Consider the following 20,043-nt stretch of genomic DNA (forward strand, 5'->3'; position numbering starts at 1 on the left):
CCCATTGAAGTTGAAATGTAAAATGGTTATGTGTAAGGGTTAAGGTTAGGTATGGTTAGGATTTAGGGAACGGCCGTCCCAAGGATCCCGGGTTGCACTAACAATGGGATGAGGTTTAGCAGACGATGCTAACGCTACTTAAATGATGTTCGCATCCGTAAGCACGATGTCACAATGATGTCACACTTACATCTAGGGAGGGCTCAGGCATGTCACCACTAATTTGACCTTCGATGCCCGAGGACGAGTGGTTAAAGTTCAAATCGCCATGCGGGCGGCTGTTCTGGCCTTGCTGCTGTTGGAGAGTTGGGGCCTGCTGGCGAGGAGGCTGCAACGATTGGCTGCTGTGATGTAACGACTGCCCTGCTTGGCTGCCACCGTGATGTAACGACTGCCCTGCTTGGCTGCCACCGTGATGTAACGACTGGCTGTTGGGGTGAGGAGGCACGTGTGTGCTCTGCTGTTGCATGGAATTATGGTGCTGATCAGTGGTGGAAGGATGAGACATCTGAGGAGACAGAGAGATATGGAGGGAGAGATAGGGAAGGAGGGATGGAGAGAAAGAGAGAGACAGAGAAAGGAGTGTGGTTTAAAGTAAGCTCGGAGCTGACATGCAGAGGGTGACATGGCTGTGCACAATGCCAATGCTGACGTGATCCAGATCAGTGCTTTTCTTTGACAGGTCTTACAAACATTACAACCAACTATACGAGATGATTTACAACAGTGTGCATTACTGTATTACTATTCCTTTCATACAACACTTTTTGTACCCTGCACCTGAGAAATGTTTGGATGTGGGTATTTTACTTTTTCGATGAGGATTTTCAACAACTCTGGTGTGAGCCCTGGTGGTTGGTGGGAGGTGTAGGGGACTTACGGGGTCGTTGATGCCGTGGCTGAGGGGCTTGTCCTGGGATAGGAGAACCACAGGAACGTCTGGGAGGTGGGACAGCTGAGGGGGGTGGATAAAGTCACTCATGGGGGATCCTCCTCCCCCTCTCAGTCCACCACCTCCTCCTCCTCCCCCGCCTGAGGGGTTACCATGGGGGAAGTCAAAGTTCCCGTGGCCGTGGTAATTGTTGCCTAGCAGCACAGAAAAACACAAGTAAGGGGAGAGATGTCTTAAGTTGTTTTACCTACCTTAGTATGAATGTAGTTGCTCTGGATAAGAGTGTCTACTAAATAACAAACATTTAAAATGTAAATGCAATATCTGAATTCTGAAAATGGTCTTTACCTGGGCCTCTGGGGCCACTGTACTCCCCTGGGTTTCCCCCGGAGCCGCCTCCCCCGTGCTGAGCAGGGCCTGATGGGTAATGGGAGGGGCCAGGGCCCAGCTGGGCAATCATCTCCATGACGTTGGGCATGGTCATCTGGGAGGGGCTCATGGTCTTTAAGCGTTTGGCCAGTGGTCCATCAGGGTCTTCTTTAATATGGAGGTCAGACTTGATGGGCACCGGCCGCCAGCTACACGTTGGGTCAATGGTCACCTCCTCAAACTCCGAACTACAGGAAGAGGAAGGGGACATTTTTATACAGTCCGATATTACGGAGGAAGTGGGAAAAGTCCAGTATGGTAGTAATATTGGGAATAGTGGAAAATAACATTTAAGCACTGCAGGTTGAAGAAGGGAATATTTATGGTCCTAGACACTATAGAAATACTAGTGGGAATACTGGAAAAGAACATGAAGCACTGAAGGTTAATAATAATAACTATTATTAGTAATAAGGAAGAATAATACATACTTCTGGATGGCGTTGAGGATTCCCCACATGTACTGGTCCACCTCTAAACCCTCTAACAATGCAGTTTTACTGTGATGAGAAAGAGGGAGGGAGGAAGGGGAGCGAGAGAGAGGAGTGGAGGAAGGAGGAAGGAGAGGGGAGGAAGGAGAGAGGAAGGAGGGAGAGGGGAGAGAGAGGGAGGGAGAGTGGAGGAGAGAGAGAGATGGAGGGGGAGAGAGAAATGGAGGGGGAGAGAGAGATGAAGGGGGAGAGAGAGATGGAGGGGGAGAGAGAGATTGAGGGGGAGAGAGAGAGATGGAGGGGGAGAGAGAGATGGAGGGGGGGAGAGATGGAGGGGGGGGGGGGGATGGACGGGGAGAGAGGGAGTGTGATGTAGGGTGAGGGAGGGAGAGAGTTGGAGTGGGAGGTAGGGAGATAGATGGAGGGAGGAGGGAGGGAGAGAGATGGAAGGGGGGGAGAGAGATAGAAGGGGGAGAGAGATGGAGGGGGAGAGAGATGGGGGGGCGAGATGGAGGGGGGACAAGAGAGAGAGGAGGGGGAGGGAGAGAGATGGAGGGGGGGCAAGAGAGAGCGAGAGAAAGAGGCATTATTTTAACTCATTCAAAGAGGGGACATAACTTTATTGACAAAACATAGTTTGGAAATGGTCACCACATACTTGCACACAGGACACCTCCACGTTCCCCTCTCACAGTTCAGCTGCAGATACCACTCCAGATCAAAACACTGGAAGACAAAACACTTATCAGAATCATGTATTTCCTAAACAGGGGAATATTGTATGATCTGTCAGGTGTATTGCTTCAAGACCAGGTTAGCCCACTGAGCTAAAGCCTAAGCATTAGCTCTGGGAGCTAACATGAGTCTTCAGGTCTCAGGCAAGTTTACTCATCACATTAGCATAGTTCACCGAACAACTTGTGCTATAAGGACCTAGCATTTTTCCTGGTCTAGGCACATAGTCAGCGGAAACCCGTGTCCCTTGTATAGTATACTCCATTTACATGTTAGTCATTTAGCAGATGCTCTTATCCAGAGAGACTTACAGTTAGGGTTAAGTGCCTTGCTCAAGGGCACATTGACAGATTGTTCACTTAGACGGCTTGGGGGTTCAAACCAGCAACCTTTCGTTTACTGTCCCAACGCTCTTAACCGCTAGGCTACCTGCCGCCCTATAAGATAGGTAATGTATGTATAAAAAACATACCCTTTCCTGCCATCCTACCTGTACGTGTTTGCAGTCATGCCCCCTGGCGGGCAGCTGGATGCGCCTGAAGGTGATTGGACATTTGAGGGAGACTTTGATGGCGGTCTGCTCAACGCCTTCCTCCCCGTTTAGACTGGTGTTACCCGACGAGGCCACTACGCTGCTGAAGTTTCTCTTAACTGGAGGGGGGGGAAGAGCGAGGGGGGGAAAGGAATGCGAGAGAGGGGGTGGAGGGGGGAAAGAGAGAGAGATTTCAGGAGAGAGAGCGATTAGAGTTAGGTAGAGACTTACATGTACATATTACCTCAATTACCTCGACTAACCGGTGCCCCCGCACATTGACTCTGTACTGGTACCCCCTGTATATAGTCTCGCTATAGATATTTTTACTGCTGCTCTTTAACTACTTGTTCCTTTTACTTCTTATTCTTATTCGTATTTTTTAAAACTGCAATGTTGGTTAGGGGCTTGTAAGTAAGCATTTCACTGTAAGGTCTACACCTGTTGTATTCGGCGCATGTGACTAATAACATTTGATTTGACTGATGGCATGTTCTTGCACAGAAGATTGATGTAAAGGTAGTATATTATAGTAGTAGTATAGTACAGTATAGTATAGTAGTAGTATAGTACAGTATAGTAATGGTAACATGCTCTTGGTGATGCAGTGTTCTGCAGGCGGGAGTCAGAGTTACAGTTAAACAGGGTAAATGTCATACTACAACAGCAGTATAGCAATAGTAACATACTCTTGGTGATGCAGTGTTCTGCAGGCAGGAGTCTCTTCTTCAGGAGCCCTTGCAGGACGGAGCGGACTGAAGGCCTGTGGACCAGCTGCAGCACAAACAGGTGCGACTGCACATAGAGAAAATACATGAAGACATAGAGACCTAAATAAAGAGTGGGTTATGAACAGTGAATTCTCTACAGACAGCAGTAGTTCTACTATAGTGTGTTAGCTTCTACACCTTCACAGCATCGCAATGTTGACCGGCCATATAACAGAAAATCAACTAAATAACCACTGAATAACCCCTGCCAAGTTTATATGCAACAGGGGTAGTTACAAAGAGTTTAAAACATTAAGCCACATGTTATTTAACATTTCCCTTGTATCCTTTGTTCTGCATGTTCTTTTGGATGGTGTACTCACACAGCAGCAGGCAGTGACGGTGATCTGGATGGTGTTTCTACCGGGCTGGCACACTTGCTTCAGGTGCAAGGGTTTATGGGACGTCTTGTTGTCGCCTCGCTCGATGGTCAGGGGCGTGGCGTTGACACTGACCTGGAAGGAAGAAGGACAGTTTGTGTGTGTGTACACGTGTGACCATGTGTGTGCATGAGTATGTGCGTGTGTTTCTGAATGAATGAGAGTGTGTGTGTGTGTGTGTGCTGACCTGGACGGAGGCAGGCCAGTTGGTGTTCATCTGTCGGTCCTCGTGGTGGTAACACTTGAACTGCAGCTCCAGGTCTGACCTAGTGGGGTCAAAGAGCAAAGGGCAGAGGTCAATATAGCCAAATACAAAATAGTTTTTCCGAATTCACACCTCATGGACACCCAGCCAGGACTGCACAGTTTTGTTCCAGCCCAGCACTAGCACACCTGATTCACCCTGGTCAAGGGTTGGTAATAAGCTTAGGTGAACGTTCCGTAGCCCTTTCCTGCAGTCAATGACCCAAAGCTCCCTCTTTGTTATTCATATTTTTCACAATGTCATAATTCATAAATAAAATAAACATTTAAACAGCCAAAATCCAGTGTTTCTATGTCAAACGGTTTAATTATATTTCAGTCTTCTGTGATGTATATAAAGTGTCATATTGGGACGCAAACAAAAAATGGAATACATTTCAACTCTATATCTGACATGGTACAGGTGACTTCTTTTTTAAGTCCATAACCTCGTGTGTGAGGTGGATACTTTAGTTTCAAAGTAGATTTGTTTTAGACTATCAAGGACCACACTGTGTGTGAGCCTGATTTAGCCCACTGCAGTAAAAGGTTACATTCTCAGGACTGCAATTGGTCAATATTGTCCAGGGAATGTTAACATCATGGTTGCCATGGATAGGCCATTCTATTAGAGGAAGAACATTTGTAGAGGTACAGAAAAAGAATAAGACTCGAGTCTCAACTCCATGGATGGTCGAATGTGTGTGTGTCTGTCTCTCCATATCTCACCTCCACATCAGGGTCTGATGTACCGACGGTCGCAGGTGGTAGACGTGATTACTGACGGCGAGGTTGTGTTCCAACCGGAAAGGTTCCAATACCACACCGTCCCGGACCGGGAAGGTCAACCGCAGCTCCTCGTTGGGATTGGCTGATTGGAGCGGAGAGACAGGACAGGAAGATAGGACGTCAGCTTTCCGTTTAAATGTATCTGTGGTATCTGTGGTAGTGGGGTTAGAGTTGTATACTGGTTGATTAACAGTCACACATACAGTAGACAGTGGCTGGGGCACCAGGATGTCACTGGGTAGTATTACCCTGACTAACACATGGCTGTACATTCCTATGGTAAGATGCTATAGGAGTCAACAACAGCCATGTATCAGGGCAGCATGTAGTAGTGATCGGGGTTGGGCTCAATTCCATTTAATTCCCAGTCAATTCAGAAAGTAAACCAAATTCCAATTCCAAATGTTCCCAATTAAAAAGCGTTGAAGAAAATTGGAAATGTAGTTTCATTGTACTTCCTGAATTGAAAAGGAATTGAGCCTAACCCTGGTGATGTAGTGGACGTGTCTCAGTGGCTTTGTACTGTATCTCATGAAATGGAAATAGAAACATCAATGTTCTGCTAATACTTGTTGGACAGGCTTTGTTGTATTTTCAGCCACAGGTATCTAAAGAGCTACTGATAGCATGGAATAGCTCTGCTGTGTGTGTGTCTGTGTGTTTGTGTGTGTCTGTGTGTGTGTGCGTGTGGTGTGTGGTGTGTGGTGTGTGGTGTGTGGTGTGTGTGTGTGTGTGTGTGTGTGTGTGTGTGTGTGTGTGTGCATAATTACATACTGTACAGTCACACACACTATATATACAAAAGTATGTGGACACCCCTTCAAATGAGTGGATTTGGCTACTTCAGCCACACCGTTGCTGACAGGTGTATAAAATCAAGCAAACAGCCATGCAATCTCCATAGACAAACATTGGCAGTAGAATGACCCGTACTGAAGAGCTCAGTGACTTTCAACATGGCACCGTCATAGGATGCCACCTTTCCAACAAATCAATTTTTTTGTCAAATGCGCTGAATACAACAGGTAGACCTTACCGTGAAATGCTTACTTACAAGACCTTAACCAACAATGCAGTTCAAGAAATAGAGTTTAGAATATATTTACTAAATCAACTAAAGTATAAAATAACTAAAAAGTAACACAATAAAATAACAAGGCTATATACAGGGGGTACCAGTACCAAGTCATGTAGGTAGGGGTAAAGTGACTATGCATGGATAATAACAGGAGGGGGGGCGGTGTCAATGTAAATAGTCCAGGTGGCCATTTGATTAATTGTTCAGCAGTCTTATGGCTTGGGGGTAGAAGCTGTTATGGAGCCTTTTGGACCTAGACTTGGCGCTCCAGTACTGCTTGCCGTGCGGTAGCAGAGAGAACAGTCTATGACTTGGGTGACTGGAGTCTTTGACCAATTTTGGGGCCTTCCTCTGACACCGCCTAGAATATAGGTCCTGAGTGGCAGGAAGCTTGGCCCCAGTGTTGTACTGGGCCGTACACACCGCTCTCTGCAGCGCCTTATGGTCAGATGCCAAGCTGTTGCCATACCAGGCAGTGATGCAACTGGGTCAGGATGCTCTCAATGGTGCAGCTGTATAACTTTTTGAGGATCTGGGGACCTATGCCAAATCTTTTCAGTCTCCTGAAGGGGAAAAGGTGTTGTCGTGCCCTCTTCACGACTGTCTTGGTGTGTTTGGATCATGATAGTTTAATGGTGATGTGGACACCAAGGAACTTGAAACTCTCGACCTGCTCCACTACAGCCCTGTCGATGTGAATGGGGGCGTGTTCGGTCCTCCTTTCCGTGTAGTCCACGATCAGCTCCTTTCTCTTGCTCACGTTGAGGGAGAGGTTGTTGTCAGTTGGTCAAATTTCTGCCCTGGCAGAGCTGCCCCGGTCCACTGTAAGTGCTTTTATTATGAAGTGGAAACGTCTAGGAGCAACAACGGCTCAGCCGCGAAGTGGTAGGCCACACAAGCTCACAGAACAGGACCGCCGAGTGCTGAAATGCGTAGCGCATAAAAATTGTCTGTCCTCGGTTGCAACACTCACTACCGAGTTCCAAACTGCCTCTGGAAGCAACGTCAGCACAACAAATGTCCGTCGGGAACTTTATGAAATGGTTAATCGCCGCCATTGGACTCTGGAGCAGTGGAAACGCATTCTCTGGAGTGATGAATCACGCTTCACCATCTGGCAGTCCGACGGACGAATATGGGTTTGGTGGATTCCAGGAGAACGCTACCTTCCCCAATGCATAGTGCTAACTGTAAAGTTTGGTGGAAGAGGAATAATGGTCTGCGGCTGTTGTCATGGTTCGGGATAGGCCCCTCAGTTCCAGTGAAGGGAAATCTTAATGCTACAGCATACTATGACATTCTAGATGATTCTGTTCTTCCAAATTTGTGGCAACAGTTTGGGGAAGGCCCTTTCCTGTTTCAGCATAACAATGCCTCCGTGCACAAAGAGAGGTCCATACAGAAATGCTTTGTTGAGATCGGTGTGGAAGAACTTGGCTGGCCTGCACAGAGCCCTGACCCCAACCCCAGCGAACACCTTTGGGATGAATTGGAACGCGGACTGCAAGCCAGGCCTAATTGCCCAACATCAGTGCTGGACCTGACTATTGCTCTTGTGGCTGAATGGAAGCAAGTCCCCGCAGCAATGTTCCATAATCTAGTGAAAAGCCTTCCCAGAAGAGTGGAGGCTGTTATAGCAGTAAAGGGGGAATGAGATGTTCAACGAGCAGGTGTCCACGTACTTTTGGTCATGTAGTGTACATTCATTAATTCCTGTGTTTGTGTGTGGATGCTCCAGTGTAATTACTCACTGGGAGGTGGAAGCGCTGTCATATTTGGTTTCATGTCTGGCGGGAACGGCGGCTTGACATCCGGGTTGGGCGAGAGGTACGGAGGCATACTGCTTCCGGGGGTCATGGGAGGTGTGGGATTACCAGGCACCGGGGAGTGGGGGTAGTTACCTGGCCTGGGGGCCTGCAGAGAGTGGGGAGGAGGGAGGGGGAAGGGGAGAGAGGAAAGGAGAGGGAGAGGAAGGGAGGGTGAAAGAGAGAGGAGGAAGAGTGATACGTGTTATTAAAAAAACATGAGAGAGAGAATTCAAATAACTCTGTTGGAAGTTCCATTTGCTTAGACAAAGATTAACAAAGGAGAGAGCACATACCCCGTTGCCTTGACTATATGAGTATACACCACCAGAGAAGTTGATGTTCTGACCATTGAATGGCTCTTGCTGTGAATGAAACAGACATCAATGATTAAATGTACAACTGCACAATGGGAAAAGGAGCAAATGATCAAATGGTTAGGTTAATGTGAGGCAAGTTTCTAGAGCTTACAGGTAGAGAGGGAGTGTTACTGTGAGGGAGGTCTAGAGCTTACAGGTAGAGAGGGAGTGTTACTGTGAGGGAGGTCTAGAGCTTACAGGTAGAGAGGGAGTGTTACTGTGAGGGAGGTCTAGAGCTTACAGGTAGAGAGGGAGTGTTACTGTGAGGGAGGTCTTACAGGTAGAGAGGGAGTGTTACTGTGAGGGAGGTCATACAGGTAGAGAGGGAGTGTTACTGTGAGGGAGGTCTAGAGCTTACAGGTAGAGAGGGAGTGTTACTGTGAGGGAGGTCTTACAGGTAGATAGGGAGTGTTACTGTGAAGGAGGTCTTACAGGTAGATAGGGAGTGTTACTGTGAGGGAGGTCTCACAGGTAGATAGGGAGTGTTACTGTGAGGGAGGTCTTACAGGTAGATAGGGAGGGTTACTGTGAGGGAGGTCTGGATCTTACAGGTAGATAGGGAGTGTTACTGTGAGGGAGGTCTTACAGCTAGAGAGGGAGTGTTACTGTGAGGGAGGTCTTACAGGTAGATAGGGAGTGTTACTGTGAGGGAGGTCTTACAGGTAGATATGGAGTGTTACTGTGAGGGAGGTCTAGAGCTTACAGGTAGATAGGGAGTGTTACTGTGAGGGAGGTCTTACAGGTAGATAGGGAGTGTTACTGTGAGGGAGGTCTGACAGGTAGAGAGGGAGTGTTACTGTGAGGGAGGTCTTACAGGTAGATAGGGAGTGTTACTGTGAGGGAGGTCTAGAGCTTACAGGTAGATAGGGAGTGTTACTGTGAAGGAGGTCTTACAGGTAGATAGGGAGTGTTACTGTGAAGGAGGTCTTACAGGTAGATAGGGAGTGTTACTGTGAAGGAGGTCTTACAGGTAGATAGGGAATGTTACTGTGAGGGAGGTCTGACAGGTAGAGAGGGAGTGTTACTGTGAGGGAGGTCTGACAGGTAGATATGGAGTGTTACTGTGAGGGAGGTCTAGTGCTTACAGGTAGAGAGGGAGTGTTACTGTGAGGGAGGTCTTACAGGTAGAGAGGGAGTGTTACTGTGAGGGAGGTCTTACAGGTAGATAGGGAGTGTTACTGTGAGGGAGGTCTTACAGGTAGATATGGAGTGTTACTGTGAGGGAAGTCTAGATCTTACAGGTAGAGAGGGAGTGTTACTGTGAGGGAGGTCTAGAGCTTACAGGTAGATAGGGAGTGTTACTGTGAATGAGGTCTTACAGGTAGATAGGGAGTGTTACTGTGAAGGAGGTCTTACAGGTAGATAGGGAGTGTTACTGTGAGGGAGGTCTTACAGGTAGATAGGGAGTGTTACTGTGAAAGAGGTCTTACAGGGTGATAGGGAGTGTTACTGTGAGGGAGGTCTTATAGGTAGATAGGGAGTGTTACTGTGAAGGAGGTCTTACAGGTAGATACAGAGTGTTACTGTGAGGGAGGTCTAGAGCTTACAGGTAGAGAGGGAGTGTTACTGTGAAAGAGGTCTTACAGGTAGATAGGGAGTGTTACTGTGAAGGAGGTCTTACAGGGTGATAGGGAGTGTTACTGTGAGGTAGGTCTTATAGGTAGATAGGGAGTGTTACTGTGAAGGAGGTCTTACAGGTAGATAGGGAGTGTTACTGTGAGGGAGGTCTTACAGGTAGATAGGGAGTGTTACTGTGAGGGAGGTCTTACAGGTAGATAGGGAGTGTTACTGTAAAGGAGGTCTTACAGGTAGATAGGGAATGTTACTGTGAGGGAGGTGGTGATAGGGAATGTTACTGTGAGGGAGGTCTTACAGGTAGATAGGGAGTGTTACTGTGAGGGAGGTCTTACAGGGTGATAGGGAGTGTTACTGTGAAGGAGGTCTTACAGGTAGATAGGGAGTGTTACTGTGAAGGAGGTCTTACAGGTAGATAGGGAGTGTTACTGTGAGGGAGGTCTTACAGGTAGATAGGGAGTGTTACTGTGAAGGATTTCTAACCTTATAGTACTGTCCCATGGGCATGCCTTGCGGGTGGTACTGGCCTGGCCCCTGCACCCCAGGCATCCTCTGGCCCGAGTAGTTCGGAGAGGGCATCGGCCTGCAGGGGTTAGAGGTGGGGTACTGACTCTGCTGGGGAGGGAACTGACCATTAGGACCATACTGCTGACCCCCGTAGTTTGGCTGTAAGGAAGAGAGAGCGAGAGAGAGGGGGGAGAAGGGAGAGAATCAATCAATAACTTAATGAAAAGAAAAAACAGTTTTAAGTGAGGAGGCATTGGTTTTAAAACAAAAAATAAAGGAAATTGACCTACTGGAGAAAGGCATGATAGGGATGTACTATGATCATATTATACTGAAAGAGAAAATACACCCCCCCCACATACCATCCAACTCACCTCTCCAGGATAGGGCCTCTTCATTCCCTGCATAGGCATGGCCTGCCTGGGGCCTCCAGGTCCTCCGTAGCCCTGCTGGGACATCCTCTGGCCGTGAGCCCCAAAAGGCCCCATGGCTGGGGCTCGAGTTTGGTTCATGCCCATGGGAGGCCCACCCATGCTGGGGTTGTTCATGGCCTGGCCCATGCTGCCTGGGTTCATGCCTCCAGGGGGCCCTCTGGGGCCGGGCTGGTTCATGAACTGGTTGTTGTAGGCCTGAGTTGGGCCCATCTGGAAGGAGGAACACATCTGGAAGGAGGAAGACAGGATGAAGAGACAGTTAGGTAGGAAGCTGCAGGTGTTATTAGTGTGTATGTAGTAATACCTGATTTGCTGCAGGCGCAAAACAGGACATTATAAGTAAATAACTGAAGTTGTTTCTAACTTTTAGTATTATGATAATGGTGTGTGTAGTGTATGTGTGTGCCTGTTATGATAACAGTGTCTGTGTGTGTGTGTCCGTACCTGTCCATACTGGTTCATCTCTTTGTTCTGGGTCTCTTGCTGCATGGCTGCCACGGTAGCGGTTGCCGTGGCGGTTGCCGTAGCAGCGGCCGCAGCGACAGCGGCAGCAGCAGCGGCAGCGGCTGGTTGGGTGAAGTCGCCAGGCTGGCGGGAGTGTTGGGGCATGCCCATCCCCCCTGGGGGAGTGTTAGGACCACCTGGGTAACTAGATCATGGAAACAACATGAATTAGAGCTGTGTACTGCATGTGTGAAAAGGTAAGAAAAGCATAGAGAATAACGATAAACAGAAGGTTAACATCACACATGTCTGTGCATGGCCTCTTACCTCCCGCTGTAGCCCCCTCCACTGGGGTATCCCTGCCTGCCATACATCCCCTGCTGCATGCAGCCCTGGCCTCCCTTGGCCGGGAACTGCTGCTGCTGGCTGGAGAACTGGGGGGAGTTGAGGCCTGCCGGACCCCCAGACATACCCTGACCCATGGGGTTACCTCCTGGGTTCATATGGCTGGAGCTGTTGGCCAACACCTGGGGGAAGAAGGTATCCTTGATAAAGCTTTTTGGTTAGACACAGCAAACAGGGTTATGGCAACCATAAAACATGTAACTCTATGATGTCGACTCACTTTCTGGGGCTTGTGATCTTAGATATAGGCCTAGCTTGGGTGATAAACACACAGCGAACCATATTTTGACCGACATCAGAATTCTGAATAAATGTGCCTAGGGGGATTTGGGATTTAGGGTCTGTCTTCATCAGGTACCTCAATTACTAGACTGAAATACAAAGGTGTGTTGTGTGTCTAAACATCAAGTAGTGTGTACTGAAGTTTGTGTATGTGTCTCACCTGACTCTGTGACGTGTTGGTCACACCCCACACGGTGGTAACCACAGACAATGACCCTGGGGGCTGGTTGTTGTTCTGTTGCCATGGAACCGAGTCGTAGGTAAATGACCCATCACTACAATCCAAATACAAACACACATATTAACCCATCACTGCAGAACACACAGACACACAGACACACAGACAGACAGACAGACAGACAGACAGACAGACCCTGTCATCACCGCAGGGCAGATACACTAACGTGACAGCCATGGCTTTCATTTGGCCATGTATGTAACACAACAGAAGATTGCATATCCGCCCAGAAATGTGAAATGTTCTCAGAATTCTTGGAAACATTTGGCCACGTATATGTAATTTGGAATATTTGGCATTAAAACTCCAAACAAATCCAAGGCTAGAATATGACTAACTAGAACATTATGAATAAACAATCTAAACTCTACAGGGAGAAACACCGTGATGTAACAGGGAAGTAACGTTTATGGAGAGGAATGTGTTTTCACACACACACACACACACACACACACACACACACACACACACACACACACACACACACACACACACACACACACACACACACACACACACACACACACACACACACACACACACACACACACACACACACACACACACACACACACACACAGCTCTGGTGTTGGAAGGGACCAGATATACAACATCTCTTCAAGTTGGTAGAACACTTTCCAAGATGCTAGGCACAGAGCACAATTCTGGCAGCCAATCAGACAGAGGTTTGGAATCGGAGCCATATTTCTTAACTTAACAGCCCACTCTCTCTTTCTCTGTCTGTGTGCGTGTGTGTGCGAGTCCCTCTCCTTCAAGATAACTCTGCTAAGCTTGCCTTGGCTCACTTTCATGAAGAGAAAAACATACATGTATTTATTCATTTATTTGAGGAGAGAAAAGGTCTAGCTTAGAGAGCAGGTTAAATGCAACATACAGTACCAGTCAAAAGTTCGGACACTTATTCATTCAAGGGTTTTTCTTTATTTGTACTATTTTGTGGAATTTCTTTCCTTCTTAATGCGTTTGAGACAATCAGATGTGTTGTGACAAGGTAGGGTTGGTATACAGAATATAGCTCTATTTGGTAAAAGACCAAGTTCATATTATGGCAAGAACAGCTCAAATAAGCGAAGAGAATCGACAGTCCATCATTACTTTAAAACATGAAGGTCAGTCAATAAGGAAAATGTCAAGAACTTTGAACGTTTCTTCAAGTGCAGTCGCAAAAACCATCAAGCGCCATGATGAAACTGGCTCTCATGAGAACCGCCACAGGAAAGGAAGACCCAGAGTTACCTCTGCTGCAGAGGATAAGTTCATTAGAGTTACCAGCCTCAGAAATTGCAGCCCAAGTAACAGACACATCTCAACATCAACTGTTCAGAGGAGACTGTGTGAATCAGGCCTTCATGGTCGAATTAATGCAAAGAAACCACTACTAAGGGACACCAATAATAAGAAGAGACTTTCTTGGGCATAGAAACATGAGCAATGGACATTAGACCGGTAGAAATCTGTCCAAATATGAGATTTTTGTTTCCAACCGACGTGTCTTTGTGAGACGCAGAGTAGGTGAATGGATGATCTCCGCATGTGTGGTTCCCACTGTGAAGCATGGAGGAGGAGGTGTGATGGTGTGGCGGTGCTTTGCTGGTGACACAGTCTGTGATTTATTTAGAATTCAAGGCACACTTAACCAGCATGGCTACCACGGCATTCTGCAGCGATACGCCATCCCATCTGGTTTGAGCTTAGTGGGACTATCATTCGTTTTTCAACAGGACAATGACCCAACACACCTCCAGGCTGTGTAAGGGCTATTTGACCAAGAAGGAGAGTGCTGGAGTGCTGTATCAGATGACCTGGCCTCCACAATCACCTGACCTCAACCCAATTGAGATGGTTTGGGATGAGTTGGGTCCGCAGAGTGAAGGAAAAGCAGCCAACAAGTGCTCAACAAGACTGCATTCCAGGTGAAGCTGGTTGAGAGAATGCCAAGAGTGTGCAAAGCTGTTATCAAGGCAAAGGGTGGCTACTTTGAAGAATCTCAAACATAAAATATATTTGATTTGCTTAACCCTTCTTTGGTTACTACATGATTCCATATAGCTTTGATGTCTTCACTATTATTGTACAATGTAGAAAATAGTAAAAATAAATTAAGACCCTTGAATGAGTAGGTGTGTCCAAACTTTGGACTGGTACTGTTAGTAGGGATGAAACGATTCACAGATAAGCATCGGTCCCCGATTCAAATGTTTAAGATAAGAGTGCATTGGTCCGTGGGAGCCCAAACCGATCCAAATGAAGTATGCATCAGTCAGAAAACCGATTCAAACTTTACTAATCGGCAGTTCACTAATGTTTGTTACTCAGTTTGTTTTATTCAAAAAATACCTCTTATCTGTTGTGACTGAATTGATGCGTCCAGTTCACTAGCCTGTACAACTTTTATGCATTAAACTGCGTATGACTGTCAGATAACAACTGTGTGCACAGTGCGGGAGACACAGCTGCTCGCGCAAAAGAGAGGTAGGCTTTTCTCTGTTCTAATAGGCTATCCGTACATCTGGCACCTTCAGCATTTAGATGCTTGTAAAATGGCTTTCGCAATGTCAAATCATAGGCTTTATTAGTTGAGTGACAACCAATGTAATTTGCTGGGTCAATGTTACCAAATGCACTGTAGAAAATTGTTTTCCACCAGAGTTGTGTAGCCTGCCAGAATGGACGCACCGACAACGATGAGACAGCCTATAGGGAGGTCAGAGACCTGACAGTGTGGTGCCAGGACAACAACCTCTCCCTCAATGTGAGCAAGACAAAGGAGCTGATCGTCGACTACAGAAAAAGGCGGGCCGAACAGTCCCCCATTCACATCGACAGAGCTGTAGTGGAGCGGGACGAGAGTTTCAAGTTCCTTGGTGTCCACATCACCAACAAACTATCATGGTCCAAACACACCAAGACAGTCGTGAAGAGGGCATGACAACACCTTTTCTCCCTCAGGAGACTGAGGGAGAAATGGGTACCCAGATCTTCAAAAAGTTCTACAGCTGCACCATTGAGAGCATCCTGTCCGGTTGCATCACCACCTGGTATGGCAACTGCTCAGCATCTGACCGTAAGGTGCTACAGAGGGTAGTGCGTACAGCCCAGTATCTCACTGGGGCCAAACTTCCTGCCATCCAGGACCTATACACTAGGCGGTGTCAAAGGAAAGCCCAAAAAATTGTCAAAGACTTAGTCACCTAAGTCATGGACTGTTCTCTCTGCTACCGCACGGCAAGAGGTACCGGAGCACCAAGTCTAGGTCCAAAAGGCTCCTTAAAAGCTTCTACCCCCAAGCCATAAGACTGCTGAACAATTAATCTTATGGCCACTCGGACTATTTACATTGACCCCCCCCTCTTTGTTTTTACACTGCTGCTACTCGCTGTTTATTATCTATGCATAGTCACTTTACCCCTACCTACATGTACAAATGACCTCAACTAACCTGTACCCCCACCCATTGACTCGGTACCGGTACCCCCTGTATATAGCCTCGTTATTGTTATTTTATTGTGTTACTTTTTATTAAATGTTCTACTTTAGTTTATTTAGTAAATATTTTATTAACTATATTTCTTGAACTTCATTGTTGGTTAAGGGCTTATAAGTAAGTTCTACACCCTGCGGTATTCGGCGCATGTGGCAAATAACATTTGATCTCACAGCCAACTGCTGATTGGGGTTTTCAATCACTCAGATTTAATTTGACAAGTTAATCAGTGGGTGATTACAGATAAAAAGGAGGGGACAAAAAGCATTTCCCTCACCCCTAATCTGATAGTGGGGTGGTAGATGCCCAATGGCTCAGTTCAAGTGCCTACACCAGTAGAGGCTGGTGGGAGGGGCTATAGGAGGACGGGCTCATAATGGCTGGAATGGAATATTTGGAACGAAGTCAAATGTGGTTTTCATATGTTTGATCAGTTTGATACTGTTCCATTTATTCAATTCCAGCCATTACAATGAGCCCGTCCTCCTATTGCTCCTCCCACTAGCCTCCACTGGCCTACACACACAATTGTAATTGGCACGCACGCACGCACACACACACACGTCAGCTTAGAGAAGTCATCTCAGACAGGTCCAGCTCAGACAGGTCCAGCTCAGAGAGGCCCAGCTCAGAGAGGCCCAGCTCAGAGAGGCCCAGCTCAGAGAGGCCCAGCTCAGAGAGGCCCAGCTCCTGAGCTCCCATCAGCAGTAGATATGAATTTTAAATGGAAAATGAATGTTTGCGCATCGAATCGAACCGCATCAATTTGTTCCCCCTATCAAACTGAATCGCACCGAATCGTTTCAAACTAAAACCTAGCGTTCCTGTATCATATCGGAGCCCATGCATCTAGCTGCGTATCAAATAGTTTCAGCTCAACATTGTTTAAGTTAACATGATCGATCCAGTTTAAACCAGAGAACCAATGAGAGAACGTGTGTTTACATGAAATGTGTTCACACTTGTAGTTCTGAATATGACAATGTATCTCTATGTGTCAAACAGAAAACATGGGACAGTAAAGTAGGCAACCCACAAGCTGGCAAAACACTGTACATCAGTCACTCTGACAGACACACACTGACCCGTGTGAGAGTCCTCCAGGGGGTTTCATGGTGTTCATGTTGGGCTGCATGGGGACTTTGCCCTGCGGAGGCTCATTCTGTCTGCTCTTCTGGTGACGCAACAGCAGGAGGCGACCCAGCTCCTCGCACCACGATGACAGCAGGGCTACAGGAAAGAAACACACACACTCGTGTCAGTCTGATAACGCTGTAGGACACACGCACACACACAGGTCGGTCTATACTCCAGTCTGTCGGTCTGCTATGACAGTCTCCAGTATGTCTCCAGTATGTCAGTTTGAAGTAAGCCAGTCTCTATTACCAAACCTATGATATTGAAAGTGAAAAACATGATATAAAATATCTCAATTGATTAATCAACGATGTTCCTGTTTTGTTCTGCCCAGTACATTTGAGTGTTGCTTCTCCCTCTTCAAGTTGGATTGCAGTTCTGCCTCCTGCCACATGGAGGAACCCTAACACAGTAAAGCTAGCCTGTCTGTTGCTTCCTGTCAGCCAGTATAGATCTCATTGACTGAATGAATCACAGTGCAGTACATCGGCTCTGATCCCTCTAGAAGAGACATCCCTGGCTTTCTGAAGAGGATGGGTGAAACACACAGAGAGAGAGAGAGATCGTGAGAGAGACAGAGGGAGAAAGAGATACAGAGAGAGAGAGAGGGATATGGAGTGAGTACGCCGTCCTCTCCCCTCCTTTCCTCACCTCCTCCTCTAACCACTCCTCCTCTTCACTGGACCCCAGTGACTAATCAGACTGCTCAGCATCTTCAGTCATCTTCAGTGCAGGTTACAGTCTGCTGCACCAGGCAGGCAAACATCATTATGAGACAGGTAACTGTCTGCTGCACCAGGCAGGCAAACATCATTATGAGACAGGTTACAGTCTGCTGCACCAGGCAGGCAAGCATCATTATGAGACAGGTAACTGTCTGCTGCACCAGGCAGGCAAACATCATTATGAGACAGGTAACTGTCTGCTGCACCAGGCAGGCAAACATCATTATGAGACAGGTACAGTCTGCTGCACCAGGCAGGCAAACATCATTATGAGACAGGTAACTGTCTGCTGCACCAGGCAGGCAAACATCATTATGAGACAGGTTACAGTCTGCTGCACCAGGCAGGCAAACATCATTATGAGACAGGTAACTGTCTGCTGCACCAGGCAGGCAAGCATCATTATGAGACAGGTAACTGTCTGCTGCACCAGGCAGGCAAACATCATTATGAGACAGGTTACAGTCTGCTGCACCAGGCAGGCAAGCATCATTATGAGACAGGTAACTGTCTGCTGCACCAGGCAGGCAAACATCATTATGAGACAGGTAACTGTCTGCTGCACCAGGCAGGCAAACATCATTATGAGACGGGTAACTGTCTGCTGCACCAGGCAGGCAAACATCATTATGAGACAGGTAACTGTCTGCTGCACCAGGCAGGCAAACATCATTATGAGACAGGTTACAGTCTGCTGCACCAGGCAGGCAAACATCATTATGAGACAGGTAATTGTTTGCTGCACCAGACAGGCAAACATTGTTATGATAGGTCACTGTCTGCTGCACCAGGCAGGCAAACATCATTATGAGACAGGTTACAGTCTGCTGCACCAGGCAGGCAAACATCATTATGAGACAGGTAATTGTTTGCTGCACCAGACAGGCAAACATTGTTATGAGAGGTAACTGTCTGCTGCACCAGACAGGAAAACATCGTTATGACATGTGTATGATGTACATTAGAAGTGTTATCGAGGTCGAACCTCTTAACACAGAAAATAAGCTCAAAATGAGTTTGAGATCGAACAGCAATTGAGCAACGAATAGGGGAGAGAAGGGGAGAGAAGAGAAAGGAGAAAGAACAGAGCAGAGTGAGATACACCAAGCCAATCTCTAAGCAGACAGAATATCAGAGCTTGAGGGAGGAGAGACTCAGCCCTCCTATTTGACGGGGAATTATTCCACCCTACCATTACAGAGAGCTTATCTCCCCACTAAATCACCACCTCCGTCCTCCCTCCGCACACCCAGCCTGTTGCAAGACCAGCTATTTACACCCAGGCTGTGTCCCAAATGGACCCTTTCCCCATTATGACCAGAGCCTCCCATGGTGCTCTGGTCAAACAAAGTGCACTATATAGGGTGCCATTTGAAACTGGGACATACCCCTGCACAAACAACACAAGGCTCAGCTCAAACACAGTATATGCCAGAGAGAGAGAGCATGAGAGAGAGAGGGGAGAGAGATGTAGAAAGAGGGAGAGAGAGAGAGTGATGGAGAGAGAGGGTGAGAGAGAGGGGAGAGAGATGGAGAAAGAGGGAGGGAGAGAGAAAGAGAGGGTGAGAGAGAGAGAGAAAGAGAGGGTGAGAGAGAGAGTCGGGGGTGAAAGGAAGAAGTTGAAAGCCTCAGATATATATTGTTCCACTGCACCTCTCTTCAATAACGAAGCTGGATTGATTAGTTGATTGTATTAGATACATAAACATGTCAGTGACTTATTTCCATTGTGGTTAGTCTAGAAAGTGACATTACCAATCAGCAATCAGACTGGTTCCACCAGGCTATCCCCTGTCCATCCCAGAACCCCTCTCCACTTGCCCCAGTCTGTTCCGGAAGGTTTTTCCACAAGGTACAGATCTAGAATCAGCATCCCCTTCCCCGATCCTACCATTAGCGGGGGAAATGCAAAATGACTCAAAGATCAGCGTCTAGGAGCAACTTTACCCTTCTCAGTCCCAGTCTGCCGTAGTACTGTAGCTGCTCTCTGCCAGCGAGTGAGTCAGTAAGCAGTAAGCAGATTAAGTAGACTTCTAAGCCCTCTCTGTAAACCCTCCTGTGCATGGCTCCCCTTCTAAGAATATCTGCCTTTTTCCTGAGATAATGCTGCAGACATATGGCTATGGGTGATCGGAACAGGTCAGTTCAAAATGACTAGTGGTGGTGGTAGTAGTAGTAGTAGTATCAGTAGTATTATTATCAGTAGAAGTAGCAGAAGTCATAGTAGTAGCAGTAGTAGTAGTAGTATTATCAGTTGTAGTAACAGTAGCAGTAGTAGTAGCAGCAGTATAGTAGTAGCAGTAGTAGTATCAGTTGTAGAGGTAGTAGTAGCAGCAGTAGTGGTAGTA

General features: G+C 47.1%; 1 protein-coding gene across 8 annotated transcripts in view; it reads right to left on the reverse strand.

The window, feature by feature from the left end:
• Positions 1 to 20,043, reverse strand: part of LOC139562558 (zinc finger MIZ domain-containing protein 1-like) — a 249,214-nt gene that overhangs the window by 3,906 nt on the left and 225,265 nt on the right. For 6 of the 8 annotated variants that reach the window (XM_071380321.1, XM_071380320.1, XM_071380319.1 and 3 more), the window contains 18 exons: positions 16,919 to 17,063; positions 12,251 to 12,365; positions 11,731 to 11,930; positions 11,404 to 11,608; positions 10,900 to 11,187; positions 10,502 to 10,684; positions 8,381 to 8,449; positions 8,031 to 8,193; positions 5,142 to 5,352; positions 4,357 to 4,435; positions 4,113 to 4,244; positions 3,709 to 3,814; positions 2,978 to 3,138; positions 2,411 to 2,478; positions 1,753 to 1,821; positions 1,241 to 1,509; positions 881 to 1,086; positions 191 to 508 (listed from right to left, as the gene is read on the reverse strand). In XM_071380321.1, the coding sequence (XP_071236422.1) occupies positions 191 to 508; positions 881 to 1,086; positions 1,241 to 1,509; positions 1,753 to 1,821; positions 2,411 to 2,478; positions 2,978 to 3,138; positions 3,709 to 3,814; positions 4,113 to 4,244; positions 4,357 to 4,435; positions 5,142 to 5,352; positions 8,031 to 8,193; positions 8,381 to 8,449; positions 10,502 to 10,684; positions 10,900 to 11,187; positions 11,404 to 11,608; positions 11,731 to 11,930; positions 12,251 to 12,365; positions 16,919 to 17,063 (2,987 nt within the window). The remainder of the gene's footprint in view (positions 1 to 190; positions 509 to 880; positions 1,087 to 1,240; positions 1,510 to 1,752; positions 1,822 to 2,410; positions 2,479 to 2,977; positions 3,139 to 3,708; positions 3,815 to 4,112; positions 4,245 to 4,356; positions 4,436 to 5,141; positions 5,353 to 8,030; positions 8,194 to 8,380; positions 8,450 to 10,501; positions 10,685 to 10,899; positions 11,188 to 11,403; positions 11,609 to 11,730; positions 11,931 to 12,250; positions 12,366 to 16,918; positions 17,064 to 20,043) is intronic. The other 2 variants (XM_071380324.1, XM_071380325.1) reach the window with 1 other exon arrangement.

Source organism: Salvelinus alpinus, chromosome 32 (assembly GCF_045679555.1).
Source record: "Salvelinus alpinus chromosome 32, SLU_Salpinus.1, whole genome shotgun sequence".
In the NCBI taxonomy this organism is placed as follows: domain Eukaryota; kingdom Metazoa; phylum Chordata; class Actinopteri; order Salmoniformes; family Salmonidae; genus Salvelinus; species Salvelinus alpinus.